We start from the raw sequence: 20230 nt of genomic DNA, 5'->3' as shown, positions 1-20230 counted from the left end.
TGCTGCTGCCAGACAATATCTGTGAAGCCACCGAATTCACGTCAAAGTTGTAAAATCGTGCAAATGTGCTGGGCGAAGCTCAACCCGCCGCCAGGCAGATTTCTTGTATGGACACACCATTTTCCCACACCCAAAAGGCGGCCATTCCTCTCGTTGAGTGGCCTTAATGCCAATAGGACATTGGGTTCCCTGAGATTTGTACGCCAGTGTTATAGCATTGACAATCCCTTGTGACAGTCTCTGCTTTGAGACTGGCATGCCTTTTGAGTGACCAACGAAACAGTCAAAAAACTGGTCCGTTTGTCTGAATTGGCTTGTGCGGAACACATAGGTGTGTAGCGCTCTGACTGGACAGAGCGTATGAAGGGAGCATTGCTCTTCCGACTGGAGGGGGGAGGCTTGTAAAGTGACTACTTGCACCTTAAAGGGTGGTAGAGAGCACTTTGGGAATATAACCTTTTTTTGGTCTCAGCGTGGCTCTAGATTCGCTCGGACTGAATTCCAGACAGGAGTTGTGTGTTGAGAACGCCTGCAGATCGCTCACCCTCTTAATGGATGCCGGGATAAGTAAGAGGGCTGTTTTAAAAGAAAGAGAACGCAGATTGATAGTCTCGATCGGTTCAAAGGGGGCTTTAGTCAGCACATTCAGCACCAAGGCCAGGATTGTAGCTGGGCGGGGAGGATTCAATCGCCTCGCGCCTCTTAGAAAGCTGACCACGAAACAGTGTCTACCTACTGGCATGCCCCCTACAGCTGCATGATTTGCCGAAATAGCAGCTACATATACTTTTAGCATAGACGGAGTAAGACCTGCATCTAAGCGCTCCTATAAAAATTCCAAAATGACAGAATAGGGCAATTAACGGGATCGTCATGTAGCGTTTTGTACAATTTCACAAACACATTCCATTTGTAGGCATAGAGCCGTCTCGTAGATGGGGCTCTAGCGTGCAAAATTGTATTCTTTATCGCCTGTGAGAGGTCTTCGTCATCCGACATGACCTGCTCAATGGCCACACATGTAAATTCCATAACTCCGGCCGCGGGTGCCAAATCGAGCCACGAGCCAGAGAAAGAAGGTCCCATCTCAGTGGAATTTCCAACGGATGCGCATAAAGGAGCTCCACTATTTCTGTAAACCATGGTTGATCAGCCACCTTGGCACGGTCAGTATTACTGTTTCCATTTCCTCCCTGGTTTTGGAGAGAAGTGGAGGAATGAGGCGCAGAGGGGGGAATGCATACTTTCGACCCACTGGCCATTTGTGAGCTAACGCATCCACCCCCAATGGGGCCTGTCCTGTCATGGAATACCACATGGAATGATGAGAGGTCTCCTGGGAGGCGAATAGATCTATTGTCACCCTCCCAAACCTGTTCCAGTTCTCTGTGACCGTCAGGGGGTGAATTTTCCACTCCCCTGGCATCATTCCCTGTCGAGAGAGCATGTCCGCTCCGAAATTCAGGGCTTCGGGCACATGGGTTGCCCATAATGACAGGAGATGCTCACCGCTCCATTTGAGGAGCAGCCGCGTGAGTGTCATTATTGCAGGAGATCGCACACCGCCCTGGTGATTGATGTATGTCACTACCGACTTGTTGTCGGTGCAAATCAGAATTTGATGCCCCGTCACCTGTGACTCGAATGCTTTTTGGGCTAAAATTACCGCCAATATCTCCAAGTGGTTGATGTGCCAGGTCCGTTTCACATTCATCCATTCCCCGAATGCCGGGCGGCCTTTGCATAATGGATGTTGGATGCATCTGTAGTAACTACTTTGCATCTGGAAACCTGACCTACCCCAGGCCGGTAAACCCCCGGAGCTGTCCATGGTGCTATAACAGATAGACAGTGGTTGGTGAATACAATGCGATGGTGCCCATAGCGCCATGCCCGTTGAGGAACTTGGCAGTTGAGCCAGCTTTGCAGAGGTCTCATGTGTAATAGACCAAGGGGGGTGACCGCTGCTGTGGCTGCCATAAGCCCGAGGAGTTTCTGAAAGCATTTCAGAGGCAGAGCCCTGCCCAATTTGAAACTCGCAGCCGTGTTGCATATCGAGCGTGTTGTCTCGGCCGAGAGTGAAGCGCGCATTGTTACAGAGTTCAAACGCAACCCCAGGAAGGATATTTCCTGTATGCGCAGCCCCTCCGCTTTCAGAGAGGCTAAAGCTGCATCCACTCATTTCGGGAATGTTTGCGGAGCGAGGGAAAGGCCGAACGGCAGGACTGTGAATTAATATGCCGTCTCCTCGAATGCGAACCTCAAGAAGAGTCTGTGATGAGGAACGATCGGGATATGAAAATAGGCATCTTTCAGATCTATTGAGACAAACCAGTCGTTCTGACGGATGTGTGCTATGATCTGCTTTTGTGTCAGCATTTTGAACAGGCACTTTGACAGGGTGCGATTCAGAAGCCTTAAGTCCAGAATTGGACGCGACCCGCCATCTTTCTTTGGGACAAGAAAATAATGGCTGTAAAGGCCTTTTTGATGCACGCTGAGCTCGACAGGTTCTATTGTCTGTACTGCTAGCAGGCTGTCAATTCTGCATGCAGAATGTGAGTGTTTTGGGATTACATTGTGGACGGCATCACGCCATTGAAGCGCGGCGGCCGTCTCGCAAACTGAAGTGTGTAACCATGCTTTAGAGTTGTTAACACCCAATTTGATATGCCGGGAAGGGATTCCCACGATTTTTTTCACTCGGACAGCGGGTATAGCGAGATCACTGAAGAGCTTAACACGGTGCCCAGCCCAGGGGCGGGGCTGACAGTTTGTGGGATGTGTGTGGGTGCGTGAAGAGGAACATAGCTCTTTTCATGAGTGTTTGTGTATTTTTTTATTTTCGCACTGCTGGCAAGGTGGGCAGAGTGCACATTTTTTATACACTTTATTGGCACAGATAAACAATTCTGAACAATCTCCCGAACAGGAACGGCGGGAGGAGAGAACAGGGATTCTGTGCGAGTCCGCATGGGGGCGGGGGTTCCCCGCAGTGAACAACGCGGACTCCTCTTCATGCTGCTAAAGCAGTCAGGGACACTGTGGCTGATCAGAGGAAGGTTTCCCGATGGGCGGGACCCTTGGTGCGGTGGCTGTGGATAGTGGCACTTCAGCCAAGGCTTTTTTTGGTGAACGGCCGGCTCAGATGGACCCTAAGGGGCCTGGGGAGCTGAGTGCTGCCGTTTCAGGGGCACTGCGCTGAAGTGGAGCATGAGCAGCTGGGCTGAGTGGCGGTACTGCCTTGTTTAGGCATGAAATGCTTTATAGTCTGGAAGCGCTCCGATAGGGCTTCCACTGCATTTCCGAAGAGACCAGTGGGGGATGCTGGTGCGTCAAGGAGGGCCGACATTTCCCCATCATGCATGTCGGTCAGCGTCAACCAAAGGTGAAGGTCTAGGATGACCAGATTTCCCATGGAGCGCCAAATCACTCCGGTGGTGACCTTTGTTACTCTTAGCACCAAATCGCAAAGTTCTTTAAACATGGTCGGGTCGGGACCGGATTCATCCATTTTTTTATTTTTATATTTGCCTGGTAGACCTGGAGCACTGCAAGCTGCGGCACCAGCTTGCCAAGCTGTATTATAGGCGCGTCCCGCTATTGTCGAAGTAAGCCGGCATGGCTTAGACGGGAGCAGTGTGCAGGATCTTAGGCCAGTTTGAATCGAGGGACATAAGTGGGCTGCTACCGCCTGTTCAACGGGGAGCCATATCCCATTTGGTCTCCGCAATCGACGGATGTAAAGGCTTCTGTATTGGAGATGTGCAGCCTCGCTGAGTATGGTGAACTCCATGATTTGGAGAGTTCAGTGTGGACCTCGGGAAAAAATGGGCCAGGTCTATGCGTGGCGGTCTTAGTTTGGCGGCCTGGCAAAAACCACTCGTCCAGCTGAGAACGAGTTGGATCTAGTGGAGGTGACCATTCGAGCTCCAGCTCATCTATAGCCTTAGTGAGAATACGGACAAGCTCCGCATCAGCTGTCGAAGAACGGTCTTCACCTCTTAGAGGGGGAGAAGCAGCATCCTCCATTGACATGGACATTGTGTCTGTTCAGACAGTGTCTGAAGCCGTGAGAGATACCGTGAGAGATACAGCGTCGTCATTCTCCTCTTCTTCTCCATGTTCACCGCTGCCGAACTGCACGAGGGCGGAAGCACTGTCAGGCGGGTGAAAACTTTCAGTGAACAGTATGGGGGAAGAAGAGTGTGGGGGTGTGGGTGCATACGGGACCTGAGCCAGTGGTACAGCCTCACTCTGTTTGCTCCATATCCTCGCCTTGAGCATGGTCATTTCCCAGGTCCTCAAGGGACGGGGGAGGCAACGGAGCGAGTGCGGTCGGGTCATTGCACTTAAACAGCTCTATCCGAGCGCGGAGTGTTTTGAGGCACATTGCCTCGCAGTGTGGGCATTCAGCCTCGACCAGCGCTGCTTCTGCGTGGGCACAGCCCAGACAGAACACACAGCTCTTGTGGACATCAGATGTGGGAACAGGTTTCCCACATCTGCACTTATGCAATGGCATCTTGAAAAGATGGTCCAGTCAGTACAAGTGTGGAAATTTTTAACTCTTTTAGATCACGTACAGCACGGAAGAGGAGCGGTTGTCTTCAGGAAGGGAAGTGCAGTCCACTTCAGGTAAATGCGATTCAACAGTGAAATCCAGGAGTGAAGGAGATCAATTCAGACTGATGGTGTTACGCCGGCCACTTATACAGAGAGCTAAGCGCCGCCCGCTCAATGTCATTGGCTGAGCGGGTGCGAACACCTTTGGCTCAATTCAGTTGCATCTGAATTGGCGTGATCCAATAGGAGTTCAGAAATCGGAGAAAATGAGTTTTTCCCATAAGTGTCAGCGACGCAATGTAAGTGACCGAAATCGAAAAGGAACAGTTATTTAGACAGATGATACATCACCTCCCTTGAACAAAATAATCAGAGATTAACTCAGTGTGTAGTCAGTCTACTTTAACACAGTATTAAAAGTATTACTACTTTATATCACTATATAATATACATTTTATTATTTTATTTTTTTTTAGTTTTTTTTACAGTTTTTTTTTTTTTTTTTGCAGTTTTTGCCTTTTAATTTAGTAATGAATTATGTTATAACATAATTTTTAAGAATTAAGTTGTGACAGATTTTTTTTAAGAATTGTGTTGCATTAGCTCATTTTAAATAACTAAATTGAACAAGCAACTATCAGGTACACTAAAAATTACGACCTGCCTCTCGCTTTCTCTTCTCTCCTCCTTTCCCACACTCAGTCCATCTTGACCATTTTAACCTCTACCCCTCATCACTTTGTTTTGAGGAAAGACAACAGATATCTGCGAGGAGGAAAAGTGGTGTTAACCACATGTCGTGTGAGTGTCCACAAAATTCAGAACAAATGCAGGTTAACAGAGGACTAAGTACACATAGGCATAGTTACACACTGCTGAACACACACATTAAAAGAGATTAATGGTTGGGGTCTAGGTCAAGCTGCAGCCCTGGTACTAAAATAAATTAATGTGTGAATTGAACTTGAACAACAGAAACTATCTCTCTCACTCCCTCTTGCTCTCTGTTGCACCATGTCTCATCTCAATCTGTGAGGAGAACTTACAACTGTATTAATTTTCCACAGAGCTTGTGTTATTGCTTTGTAATTGAGTGCAGTAGCCTATATAATAAATCTTAATGTTGTAAAAACATACATATAGCTTCTTACACAGCTCGGGAGGGTCTATGCCCACTTTGAATGATCATTTTCTTGTGGTTCTGCTAATGTTTCCTGTGAAAGTTCTTTAGAATGAAGTCTGTACCCTCCTCAGACCAAAACTGGGGTTGTCAATTTATTGAGTTAATTTAGCACATTTAATTACATACTGTAAAAGTAATACTCTAAAAATTAACACATTTAATCATGCCCCCTGAGCTGTATGTAAATTTAGCAATAAGGGATTTGGTCAAAGACATCCATCTGCATGTGTACAGTACATGGACCAACAATTACAATATAGCACAGAACCAGAACGCATTCTGTGTAAATGGCCCCTAGTCTGCCTTAGACAGATTGACAAACTTGATTGTGAAATGTGTTGTTGTGGACTGTAGGCCAATGATAGTTTTATTTTCAATGATGTGGAAATAAATCAAACAATATATTGACTTATTAAAGCTACTTTTTGTTATGTCCATTCAGTGCTTTACTCATCTGCCACAATGATGTAATATCTTTGAATTGCACACAAATCATGAACACAAAATCATTAAACTAATAAAATCGTCTGACGTGTCCCACTGTGCACATTTCCATTCATTAATATTCCCATAAATGTAAACCACGAAAATCAATGTTTTCCTTTTAGGGGTACTTTTCTTATATTTGGAAATATTGTAGCAGTGCTTGACATGTGACATGTTTGTGTGTGTGTTTAGGTCAAGTGATCACTGCAGGAGTTGCAGAGATATTGAATGGTTATTCCCTGAAAGCCATCCTGCGCAAAGTTCAAGGAGAGAAACAGACGGTGGCTGCCTCAGATGCATATGATGACAGTTATCTAGGTAAGAGAGGCCCTGTGTATTTGCCTTTAAAAGGCAAAGATACTTTATGGGACACCAGTGATTTGCTTAGGGCTCTGTTTTTGGGTCAGGGAAACCAGCCCTTATCCAATTTAATAAACACACGGTCACATGAACATGCACAAGAATTTGTTTTGTACTGAGTTTTTGCCAAGTGGTAACATTTCCATCTGGAATAGTGGACCCCAAAACACACAGACACACACAGAAATATGCCTTAAATACACACTCTAACCTTTTTCAGGACATTTTTCTTCGTGTAAGTAATCTTCATCACAGCTGGACTGTCACGATAATAGTGCAATCAATTATAATATGACTAGAGATAAAGCCAACTTGAGTAAACATAATTTTTAAATTGACCCACTTTTGTTAGCTGCTTTAAGTTTTATCTTACTGTATAGTCTAAAGAGATTCGCTGCTTTTCTTAAATTTTCTTACACTTTCTTTGTCTGGTAGGGTACTCTGTAGCGGTTGGAGAGTTCACAGGAGACTCAGAACAAGGTAAGACTTTTAACTTTTTACATACCACTGATTCTTGAAATAAGGGACAAAACATGTTTTAAATCTTAGTTTTTTTATTTTTTAACACTAAATTAATTTGAAATGGATATATTTGTAGACAAAGGTCTCAGCTAACAAACCATCTTGGTTACTGATGTAACCTCTGTTCCCTGATGGAGGGAACGAGACGTTGTATCAATGTAGTGACACTAGGGGTTCACTCTTGAGAGCCTTAATCACCTTTGCTTTATTCAAAAAATGCCAATGAAAATTGACGAGTGGAATTTGCATGCCACTCTCCGCCCCGGACATATGGGTATAAAAGGAGATGGCGTGCACCACTCATTCAGAGTTGTGCTGAGGAGCTGAGAGAGAGTCCCGGCCATGTCAGTGGTCGGTTCAGCGCTGCGGCAGGAGGGACACAACGTCTCGTTCCCGCCATCAGGGAACAGAGGTTACATCAGTAACCAAGATGTTCCCTGTCTGTCACTCACTCGACATTGTGTCGATGTAGTGACACTAGGGGTTCCTATACGAAACGCAGCAGGCGCTGAACTGTGTTGCGAGGTACGGAGGAGCGGACACGGGCAGGCTGCTGTGTGCCTCGCAGCGAGCGCTCGACCACGTCGTGACCTTCCAGCGAGTTAGGTAAGGTGTCTCCCTGGTCCCGATAAGGGTGGGAGGAGGCACTTACCCAAGGAGGCTACAGGCGGTGGCCTTTCCTGATTTTTGTAACAAACAATTTCCCGCCGAGCACCTGCTAGAATAATGCTAGGGAAGTGCTCTTCCCTCTCCAGGAGGGAGATCACTATAGAGACCACATCCTACCAGAGGGAGGTTAACATGTGGTGAATATGTCACATGGATTTACCAACGGGGATGTTCACATATGGAATGATGCCACTGGGGAGGACCCTATCTACGGAGAGGGTACACAGCAACAGTAGCCAAGGCAGAGCAGAGCTCTGACGAGGGGAAACACAGGGTTCACCAGAGGCTGTCAATAATACGGGATTACCGAGGGGGGAATCACCACGTATGGAGCACTGAGCCCAAGTACACAGGCTCACCTGAAAAGGGGCATACCACGAGTACTGGGCCTGGTGGCGTTACTCCTCTGCCGAGTTCGCCATCGAATAGTGCTTAAAGAATTAAAGAGGTGTCCGGTGTTCACCAGTTGTGGGGAAGTGTTGAGGACAAGATAGCGCACATTATCACCTTAAAAGGGGAAAGGTACAATGCAAGCGATACACCCGACCGGCTGCCCAGCTGCCCGACCTACCTGTTGTTACCCTGTAACACTCGGGTCAAAACCGGTTCTATGCGCAGTTTGTAGAACCTCGCAAAGGTATTGGGTGTAGCCCAACCTGCTGCTCTGCATATGTCTGCTAGAGAGGCACCCCTCGCCAGTGCCCAGGAGGATACAACACCTCTGGTGGAGTGCGCCCGGACTCCCAAAGGGCACGGCAGTTCTTGTGATTGGTAAGCCAGAGAAATGGCATCCACAATCCAATGGGACAACCTCTGTTTGGAGACAGCTTTCCCCTTATGCTGCCCTCCAAAGCAGACAATGAGCTGCTCTGAGCATCTAAAGCTCTGCGTGCGGTCAAGAAAGATGCGCAGGGTGTGAACTAGACACAGCAATGACAAGGCCGGGTCTTCCTCCTCTGAAGGGAGCTCTTGCAGGTTCACCACCTGATCCCAGAAGGGAGTGGTGGGAACTTTAAGCACGTAACCGGGCCGGGGTCTCAAGATCACGTGAGAGTGTGCCAGCCCAAACTCCAGGCATTTGCTGGTGACAGAGAGTGCCTGCAGGTCCCCAACCCTCTTGATAGAAGTGAGGGCCACCAGGAGGGCTGTCTTCAGTGACAAAGTGTTGAGCTCAGCCTGCTTCAGGGGCTCAAAGGGGGCTCTCTGTAAGGCAGGTAGGACCACAGAGATATCCCAAGAGGGAATCAGGTGCGGTCTAGGGGGATTCAATCTCCTCACACCTTTGAGGAACATGGTGATCAGGTAGTGCTGCTGAGAGGGTCTCCCATCCAGTGTATCATGATATGCTGCTATAGCAGCCATGTACACCTTCAGGTAAAGGAAGACAACCGTCTATCCAGCCCCTCCTGTAGGAAGGACAACACAGACCCGACTGCACATCTCCATGGATCTTCCCTACGGGAAGAACACCAATTCGCGAAGAGACGCCACTTCAGAGCGTACAGCCGCCTCATGAAGGGGCTCTGGCCTGAGTGATTGTGTCTACCACCACTGGTTGAAGGCCTGCTAGGTACTCCGCGTCCCATCCAGGAGCAAGATGTGGAGATTCCAGAGGTCTGGCCGTGGGTGCCGGAGCATGCCCTGCCCCTGAGTGAGAATGTCCTGCCTCAGGGGAATGCTCTAGAGAGGGGCTACCTCCAGGAGCATCAGGTCTGAAAACCAAGTCTGGTTGGGCCAGTACGGCGCAACCAGCAGGACTTGTTGCCCATCCTCCCTGACTTTGCACAACATCTGTGCAACGAGGCTCACTGGGGGAAACGCTCCGATGGTGGGGGAGCCAGGGTCGACACCGCAGGAGGATGGCTCTGGCGAGAGGCAGACGGGGTGTGGGACTTCAGAGGCCTATGTGCTGCTGAGTCACGCCATGGCAGGATATTTTTGATGGCCTCTGTCTGCTTCTTCACCATCGAGAACTGATGGGCGAAGTCCTCGACAGTGTCACCAAAGAGCCCCCCCTTTGGAGAGGGGTGCATCGAGAAAGTGAACCTTCTCGGCATCACGCATCTCCACAAGGTTGAACCACAGGTGCCGCTCTTGGACCACCAAGGTGGACATTGTCTGGCCCAGGGTGTGCGCCGTGACTTTCGTCACCCATAGAGCGAGGTCGGTCGGGGTACGCAGTTCCTGCTTAAGCCCTGGGTCGGTCCTACCATCGTGAAGATCTTTGAGCACATTGGCTTGGTGGACCTGCAGGATGGCCATGGCATGCAGGGCGGAGGCAGCCTGACCCGCGGTGTTGTAAGCTTTCACCACGAGTGACGAAGAAAACTTAAATGACTTGGAAGGGACTGCCATCGAGGGTAGTTAGGGTGGATGAGCCGGCGAAGCGTGTACGGGCAGAGAAAGGTGCCTTCCACGACTTCATGAGCTCCTCGTGCACTTCAGGGAAGTAGCACTGGCTACAGACCCGAGTCTCAAGATGGGCAAGCCAAGAAACCAATCATCCAGCAGCGAATTCTTAGGGCAGGGCGGAGGATTCCACTCAAGCCCAATATTCGCGGCTGCCCAGGCAAGCAACTCTACTAGGCAGAATGAGCATGCTGGGGGATAGGAGGTCCGCGGGGACTGAGCCGGCGGGAATGCTCCCATATCCACATCCAGATCACCTGCGGTGCTCGCCGATGCAGCCGCCTGAGTCTCAACCCAGGACGAACCGGGTCAGGAAACAGCCGCGGTGGCTCTCTGCTTCATGAAGAAGGAAGAGAGTCGTGACCGCAATGTTCTCATGGGCATGTTCTCGCAGTGAGAACGTGACCCCTCCACGAAAGCTGCCTCGGCGTGCTGGCGACCCAAGCACTCCAGACAGATTTCGTTGCAATCCAGTGGGGAGAGATAATGGCCACACCCAGTAGCACAAAGGCGAAAGGACATCTTTAAAAAGACACCAATCGTTTGTGCGAGCTCTTTTAGAGAAAATATACACTTTTGAAATATACTCTTTTAACACCTGTTGAATCAGCCGCCGAAGTGCCAAGGGGAAGCACAGCACTCGATCGTGCGAGGGTGACCGCTGATATGCGCCATAAATTCCAGCAGCAGAAGGTAAAGTGACGGGATGAACACACATGCGCTCGGCTCCGAAGAACAAGTCTGAATGAGTGGTGCACGCCATCTCCTTTTATACCCGTATGCAAATTCCACTCGCCAATTTTCATTGGTTATATATATAGCAAAGGTGATTGGGGCACTCAAGAGCGAACCCCTAGTGTTACTACATTGACACAACGTCAAGTGAGTGAAAGACAGGGAACAGGTTTTTATAAAACACTTTTTCAGAAAATTGACATTTATTTGCTTCATAACTTAAATCTTACTGTAATTTGTATCAGCTCCATCAGACACACTATAAAGCATGCTATTTTAAGTTCATCCTTCTAACAAGAGTGTGAAGTCTTAAATTATCTAATAATCATATTCAATAATACGATACATCATGATGGCGCCACGGATGGCTGCCTCGGTGTGGAGCGCTCCTATTGTTTTATTGTTTTTGTTTGTTTGTCCTGTGTTTAGTAATCTTTTTCCAGTCAGTTTTACCAGAGATGAACTGCTGAACATTCGACAGCTTATACCAGACAGTCTTTTCCCGGTTTTTGAATATTCAGATGTTTTGCTAGACACTTTAGTTGGAGGTGCGGCTTTGTTGTTCAGGAGACCCAGGCGCGGAAGTCGAGCTGGTGCGCTAGTCAAACTCTGTCAGCGGGGCTTTCGAACAACGCTGCTGAGCATTCATCTTGCGAAAATCTGCTCTCTTCCTAATAAAACTGATGAACTACATCTCCTCACCTGCACAAACAAGGACTTTTCAACCTCTGCTGCCTTGTGCTTCACAGAAACCTGGCTGAGTGAAGCCATTGCGGACAGCACGTTACATCTGCCGGGCTTCCAGCTGTTCAGAGCGGATCGCATCGCGGAGCTAATGGGGAAAACGAGAGGCAGTGGAACATGCTTTTACATCAATGAAAATTGGTGTACAGATGTAACAGTGTTAAAGAGGATGTGCTGTCCTAATTTGGGAGCGCTCTTTATTAACTGTAAGCCTTTCGAGGAGTTTTCCTCGTTTATTCTGGTGAGTGTGTATATCGCGCCAAACGCGTGTTTGAATGCGGCGCTGCAACAGCTGGCTGATCAAATCACAGACATGGAACAACAATACCCGGACTCAGTTATTATTATTCTTGGGGATTTTAACAAAGCAAATCTCACACGTGAACTGCCCAAATACAAACAGCACATTACATGCCCCACCAGAGACAGGAACATAATGGATCATTGCTACATAACAATAAAGGATGCATATCGCTCTGTCCCTAGAGCAGTTTGGGACTCTCTGATCACTGTCTGGTTCATCTTCTTCCAACCTACAGGTAGAAATTAAAATCAACCAAGCCAGTAGTAAGGACTGTAAAGAGATGGACCAATGAAGCAGAGCGGGAACTACAAACCTGCTTCGATTGCATGGATTGGAGTGTTTTTGAGGCTGCAGCCACAGACCTGGATGAGCTCACAGATACTGTTGCATCATATATCAGTTTCTGTGAGGATATGTGCATTCCTGCTAGGACTTATTTAAAGTTCAACAATGACAAACCGTGGTTTACAGCAGAGCTCAGGCAGCTTCGTCAGGCCAAAGAGGATGCTTACAGGGGTGGGGATAAAGTCTTGTACAATCAAGCCAGGAACACACTGAACAAGGAAATCAGAGTGGCTAAAAGAAGATACTCTGAGAAGCTGAAAAACAAGTTTTCAGCTAACGACCCTGCATCAGTGTGGAGTGGCATGAAACAACTCACAAATTACAGGACTCCTACCCCCAACCCTGTGGTGGACCAACAATTGGCTGACAACCTGAATGTGTTCTACTGCAGATTTGAAAGGCCCAATCTCACACCCCACACCCACTCTGACCTTCACTTCACACAAACACCAACACCTCCTGCAACCCCCCTCCTCCCCCTGCTGCTACTCAACCTGCACTTAAGATCTGTGAAAATGATGTGAGCCGCATCTTTCGGAAACAAAAGACGAGGAAAGCTTCAGGCCCAGATGGCGTCTCACCAGCGTGACTTTGATCCTGTGCTAACCAGCTGGCCCCCATCTTCACACAGATCTTCAATAGATCACTGGAGCAATGTGAAGTCTCATGTTGCTTCAAATGCTCAATCATTATTCCTGTCCCAAAGAAACCAAAAATCACAGGACTTAATGACTACAGACCTGTCGCCCTGATGTCTGTGGTCATGAAATAATTTGAGAGACTGGTGTTGGCCCACCTGAATAACATCACTGAACCCTTTCTAGATCCCCTTCAATTTGCTTATCGAGCAAACAGGTCTGTGGATGATGCAGTCAATATGGGATTGCATCATATCCTGCAACATCTGGACAGACCAGGGACATATGCAAGGATCCTTTTTGTGGACTTCAGTTCGGCTTTCAACACCATCATCCCAGCTATACTCCAGAATAAATTACACCAACTCTCTGTTCCCACGTCTATCAGTGGATTACCAGCTTCCTGATGGACAGGCAGCAGCTTGTGAGACAGGGGAAACTCACTTCCAGCACCTGTACAATCAGCACTGGTGCCCCCCAGGGATGTGTGCTCTCCCCACTACTCTTCTCCCTCTACACCAATGACTGCATCACCAAGGACCCCTCTGTCAAGCTCCTGAAGTTTGCAGATGACACCACTGTCATCGGCCTCATCTGAGATGACAATGAGTCTGCATACAGAAAGGAGATTGAACAGCTGGCTGTCTGGTTCAGTCAAAACAACCTTGAGCTGAACACGCTCAAAACGGTGATGATTGTAGACTTTAGGAGGAACACCCCAACACTGAACCCCTCACCATTCTAAACAGCACTGTGGCAGCAGTGGAGTCATTCAGGTTCCTGGGCACTACCATCTCACAGGACCTGAAGTGGGAGACACACATTGACTCCATGGTGAAAAAGGCCCAGCAGAGGTTCTACTTCATTTGCCAGCTGAGGAAGTTCAACCTGCCACAGGCACTGCTGATATAGTTCTACTCAGCGGTCATTGAGTCTGACCTCTGCACTTCAATAACTGTCTGGTTTGGTTCAGCTACGAAATCAGACATCAGAAGACTGCAAAGGACAATTCAGACTGCTGAGAGGATTATTGGTTGCCCCCTGCCCCCTGCCCCCCCCCTTCAAGAAATATACACTTCCAGAGTGAGGAAAAAGGCTGGAAAAATCACTCTGGACCCCACTCACCCTGCCCATTACCTTTTTGAACTGTTGCCTTCTGGCCGACCCTTCAGAGTTCTGAGCACCAGAACCATCAGGCACAGGAACAGTTTTTCCCTCAGGCTATCCATCTCATGAACAGTTAAATTGCCCCATTGAGCAATAACTATGTGCAATACACAGTTTAGTCTTTTTTATATATTTATCCAACACATCCAACCTCATCTGCCATTTCATTCCTCTGAAAAAAGAAACAAAAACAAAAAAACATTTGCACTGTACATAACAGATTTGTATTTGCACTGTACATAACAGATAACAGATTTGTATTAGATTGCACTACATATGTGTATGTGTGTATGTATGTATGTGTGTGTCTGTGTGTGTATGTACGTATGTGTATAACTATTTTTTATTTTTTATTATTATATATGTCTTGCTGCTGTTTTTGTATTGTTGTACACTGGAAGCTCCTGTCACCAAGACAAATCCCTTGAATGTGTAAGCATACTTGGCAATAAAGCTGATTCTGATTCTAATTCTGATTCTGATAAAGAAGCTAAGTGATAAAATGCATTCTATAAATTTTTCCCCCGTTTTCACACTATTCTGAAAATTCTAACGGAGCTGACAAAATTGAATATTTTTCTATTTTATCCATGTGTTGTACACTGAAGGTATTTTGTCCTTTTTTTTTTTTCTCAGTTAAATTTTTTTTTACCTTACCTTACCTTACCTTTCATTTTATATTTATATTTATATTTATGAATTTGTTGCATTTTAAAACAAGTTTGGCAATTTAACATCATGACATCTTGCTGAGGACAGGTTCAGTTACATGCTCTCAAGCATCCACCTTATTTTTCAATGCTGAAGTAAGCAAGCAGTTGTATTTCTGGGAAGTGTGACAAAGTTACGTTATCATTCACCGCAATGTAAATGTCAAGAAGGATAATAAGACCAGAATTGTGTGATATGGGCTTATAAACTATCACAGAACCACAGAATGGACAGCAGAATCATTTCCTAATGTCGAATAATTTTCTAACATCAGCATTTATAGTAAGAGTATGTAGATCATTCACTTGTTGCTGTGTTTTGTATTGAAGAGACGATAATAAAATCTGCTTTTTACTTTACCAAGAGTGTGACAATGCAGTATTTTAATGTCTCCATGTAAACCTCCATTCATATGTACAGTAACTACATCACCTCTGATGATGTCTTTATTTATTTATTTCCAAAGGTGATATTTCATAAGCCATGCTGAATGTGAGATCTGCGAGTCTATTTATTATACACCGCTAAGAAAGAGGGAATGCACTCTGGCAAGAACGGAGAAAATAATGCATTTATTATTTTGCCAAGATGAAACAAAATAGGGTTTTGGTGCAAAGAAAATTTAAGCAACATTTTCCCAGTGGCTTTCTGCTCTCTTTGTCCTCCTCTCACCTGGTTATGTAAAGTTTGTGGTAGCCGTGACAGATGGAGCTGAGTGTTTCAGTGCTTGATCTCTCATTCATTCTTCCTGTGCAATAGCATGTGATAAAACAATGGCAAAATGTGACATACGGTAAATTTATATGCACTCCAAACTAATGTGTTTCTGATTATTATAATGAATGATAATAATATGATCACGAGTATTGCCAGCCTGCAATATAAAGTATTATAAATTAGTACTTTTGTATTGCTGAAACAGATGGAAGTGGCTCATACTAGGGATGCAACGATACCTTTTTCTCAATATTGGCCGATACCGATCCGATTATTACAATTATTACATAAAAAACTTGTCTATTGAGAAAAACTTTTTAAAAATTGTCTACTGGATAATGCAGCAGCAAAATTAACATTAATTCCAGTTCAGTTCAGTAGAAAAGAAGCCAGTTCTCTTTACACATTTTTTCAACTTGTATCTGGACTAAATGGATTCAGATCACTTCAGTTGTAATAGGATGTCAGTCCACTTTTCAATCACAGATATTTTTTGGGAACCCAATCAAGTTAAATATTATTATTATTTACTATAAATAATAATGATAAAACAATAATAATAATAATTAAAATAATTGTTATAAATAATAATAACACTAAAAATAATAATGATAAATATTAGTATTTTATTATACATTAGTAATGTATTTCAGTTGTAATTTCTTAACTTTAATTCTCTGGGGCTTTTATTTTGATGGAACATTACAGGAAAACGGTGAGTCTGTTTGTTGGCTAGTTCACAGTAGTTTCATATGCTTTTCATTCAAAATCTGGTGAATTGCTTCTCTGGTTCCGATCTCAATGCATGTTATAAATGAACCAAACTATCAAGCATCTACATCTGAGATGTTGTTCGTGTGTTGTGCTCACATATTGCGAGCAATGCTACGCAAGCCCATGTGTGCGTGACACAACAGAGCACCGCTCATTTACTGAAGCGTGCTGTGCATGCAGACTATATATATTTATTCATTAAGTGTAGCCTTTTGAGATTCACAAAGCTATCGGATGTGTTCAAGAGACTTTAAATAAAATACAAGAGTCATTTGGACTACTTTAATGGTAATTTGATGCCATTTTTGGAGCTAGACAGTAATGACCGATACCGATCCACTGGATCGGTTCATCCCCAGCTGATACCAGAAGAGGTCCACATTCAAGGTTGATAATGGTGGTGCCCTTGTTACGCTAAAAAAAAAATAAGGTGGATAGAGCATACATTTTAAGAAATTCTAAATGAAAAATACCCTGAGTATACACATTTCCTGTTGTGTCTTTGTGTGGTTTTGTGTTGTGTTGTGTCTTTCGTCATGTTTGTGTTTTGTCTTTTGTAGAATTTTTGTTTTGTCTTTTATAAAGTTCTGTCTTTGTAGAATTTGTTGTGTCTTAGTAGAGTCTGTGTTGCCTTTTGTAGTTTGTGTTGTTTTGAGTTGAGTTTGTGTTGTGTCTAAGTTTGTTGTATGTTTATAGACTTTGTGGTGTCTAGAGTTTGTGTTGCACCTTTCTAGAGTTTATGTAGCACCTTTCATAGAGTTTGTGTGGTGTGTTTTTACTTTTGTCTCTGAACAATTTGTGTTGTGTCTTTCTAGAGTTTGTGTTATGTTTTTTTCTAGAGTGTGTGTTATGTCTTTCATAGAGTTTGTAAGGCTGTGCATTAATATGAGCATATGAGAGTAAGAGCTTTGTCTCTGTGTGTGGTTATTGTGGGGGATTTGTTGCCTGCTAAGCTTTGATTGGTCCCTTCAGACTCAGACCAAAATTACAGAGCCCTCTTAGTACTCTGTCGCTGAAATGCCACCCAGTGACAAACAGCCCATCTGCATTCTGTCATCACTTTCAAACACACATACACATACACATCCGTGCACCAACACAAACTCACACAGACTTGTTCACAAGCAGTCATTACCGTACCTATCCATCAAACTTTGCTCTTTTTTTCCCTCTCTCTCTCTCTCTCTCTCTTACACATATGTTCTATCTGGTCTGGATTAGTAGTGAATCCAGAGTGGAGAGACATGCTGATCCCTCTGTGTCAGGGTCTCTTGCTATGGTGAACTTTGTGGTTGAAAATGCAGGATGGGGGGGGGGGGGGGATGGGAGGGGGGTGGTGGGGGGTGGTTGAAACTAAGCAGTGATGAGTCTCTGGGAGTCTGAGAGCTTTTGACAAATATACACAATTTTAGAAAGTTTTTTGTACCATCTCTCTGCGATCTTGATAGGTGGGATAGAGATCTGACAGACAGCAGCAAACACTCCCACCACATCACTATCTCCAAGATCATCCATCAGACTTCAGACAATCTCTTTCTCTCCCTCTATCTCTTGCTGTCTTTCTTCTCTCTGGCTCTTTCTTCTAAACATTTATATTATATAAGTGAGTGACATGATGTTGACAGAGAAGAGATTTACAAAAATCACATCTCTCACTTCACTGATTACCTTGAGATGCAACAGATAAGTGGTAGTGTGTATATGTGCATGTGTATGCAGAACACAAAATTTAGTGACATACACACTCTTCACAAGACTGGAAGTGTATATTTTATTATTTTTCTCTACTAGAGGGCATAATTTGTTTCTTCAAACTCTGCTAGCATAAAATACATAAACTTGCTGATGTATTTACATATGTAAATATATACAGTGCATTCAAAAAGTATTCAGACCCCTTAATATTTTTCACATTTTGTTATGTTGCAGCCTTGTGTTAAAATGCTTTAAATTACTTTTTTTCACATCAATCTATACAATCTATACCATGATGGCAAAGCAAACTTTGCAAATTTATTAAAAAGAAAAAACTGAAATATCACATTGACATAAATACTCAGACCCTTTGATATTTAGCTCAGGTGCATCCCATTTCTCTGGATCATCTTTGAGATGTTTCTACACTTTGATTGGAGTCCACCTGTGGCAAATTCAATTGATTGGACATGATTTGGAAAGGCACACACCTGTCTATATAAGGTCACACAGCTGAAAATTCAAATCAGAGCAAAAACCAAGCCATGGGGTCAAAGGAACTGCCTGCAGAGCTCAGAGACAGGATTGTGTCGAGGCACAGATCTGGGGAAGGCTACAAAAACATTTCGGCTGCATTGAAGGTTCCCAAGAGCACAGCCTCCATAATTCTTAAATGGAAGAAGTTTGGAACAACCAGGACTCTTCTTAGAGCTGGCCGTCTGGCCAAACTGAGCAATCGGGGGAGAAGGGCCTTGGTAAGAGAGGTGGCCAAGAACCCGATGGTCACACTGGTTGAGCTCCAGAGATCATATGTGGAGATAGGAGAAATTTGCAGAAGGGCAACCATCACTGCAACACTCCACCGATCTGAGCTTTATGGCAGAGTGACCAGACGGAAGCCTCCCCTCAGGGCAAGACACATAAAAAAGCACCTAAAGGACTCTCAGACTGTGAGAAACAAGATTCTCTGGTCTGATGAAATGAAGATTGAACTGGATGTGCTCAATTCCAAGCATCATTTCTGGAGGAAACCATGCACCGCTCATCACCTGTGCAATACCATCCCAACGGTGAAGCATGGTGGTGGTAGCATCATGCAGTGGGGGTGTTTTTCAGTGGCAGGGACTCAGGGTTGAAGGAAAGCTGAACGCAGCAAAATACAGAGATATCCTTAATGAAAACCTGGTCCAGAGCGCTCAGGACCTCAGACTGGGCCGAAGGTTCACCTTCCAACAGGACAATGGCCCTAAGCACACAGCCAAGACAATGCAAGTGTAGCTTATGTACAACTCTGTGAATGTCCTTGAGTGGCCCAGCAAGAGCCCAGATTTGAACCCAATCGAACATCTCTAGAGAGACCTGAAAATGGCTGTCCACTGACGGTCCCCATCCAACCTGACAGAGCTTGAGAGGATCTGCAGAGAAAAATAGCAGAAAATCCCCAAATCCAGGTTTGCAAAGCTTATTGCATCATACCCATAAAGAAATGAGGCTGTAATTGCTGTAATTGCTGCTAAGTTAAGGGTCTGAATACTTATACTGTTTTTTCTTTTAAATAAATTTGCAAAGTTATCAAAAATCTGGTTTTTGCTTTGTCATTATGGGGTATGGAGTGTAGACTGATGTGAAAAAAAAAATCATTTAAATCATTTTAACATAAGGCTGCAACAATACAAAATGTGAAAAAAATGAAGGCGTCTGAATACTTTCTGAATGCACTGTATGTATATGTTTATGTGTGTGACAGTGTGAGTGCCTTTCCAATGTCTTTTACACAGAACTGGTAGCAGGAGTACCTCGAGGAGCACAGAACTTTGGTTATGTAAGTATATCATCTTTAAACAGTCTTGATTTCCTGTCTTTTTGTCATGGTAAAATCAGAAGGAAAAGGTCAAGGGGGAAGCGAAAATTTGAGAAGCATTTAAGAGGTTAGTCATTACTTACAAAGGTAAACAGCTATGTGTAGGGCTAAAATTAAAAGAGTTATTTTATTCAAATAAACAAGTGCAAGCTAGATGTTTCGTAATGCATATTCTGGTAGAAGTAAAACGTCACTTAGAGGAGCATATACATGTGTAAGTGGATGTAAGTATCTCATCTGGATGTGATTTGAAGTCTTATGAAGGAATTCCCAATTAGGGCTGTATTATCTTGAATGCAGGGGGTTTGGCCTTCATTTAAACAGAAACATAGGCAGCTGGATGT

At 44.9% G+C, this 20230-nt stretch overlaps 1 protein-coding gene across 1 annotated transcript in view; it reads left to right on the top strand.

The window, feature by feature from the left end:
- The window catches only part of LOC127452993 (integrin alpha-8-like), a 142106-nt gene that overhangs the window by 51152 nt on the left and 70724 nt on the right, over nt 1-20230 (top strand). The window contains exons 7-9 of the mRNA XM_051718944.1: nt 6428-6553; nt 7031-7075; nt 19804-19847. Coding sequence (XP_051574904.1) covers nt 6428-6553; nt 7031-7075; nt 19804-19847 — 215 coding nt within the window. The remainder of the gene's footprint in view (nt 1-6427; nt 6554-7030; nt 7076-19803; nt 19848-20230) is intronic.

Source organism: Myxocyprinus asiaticus, chromosome 15 (genome assembly GCF_019703515.2).
Source record: "Myxocyprinus asiaticus isolate MX2 ecotype Aquarium Trade chromosome 15, UBuf_Myxa_2, whole genome shotgun sequence".
In the NCBI taxonomy this organism is placed as follows: Eukaryota; Metazoa; Chordata; class Actinopteri; order Cypriniformes; family Catostomidae; genus Myxocyprinus; species Myxocyprinus asiaticus.
The sequence above is the reverse complement of the archived record's forward strand: the minus strand, read 5'-3'. Positions and strand labels throughout refer to the sequence as shown.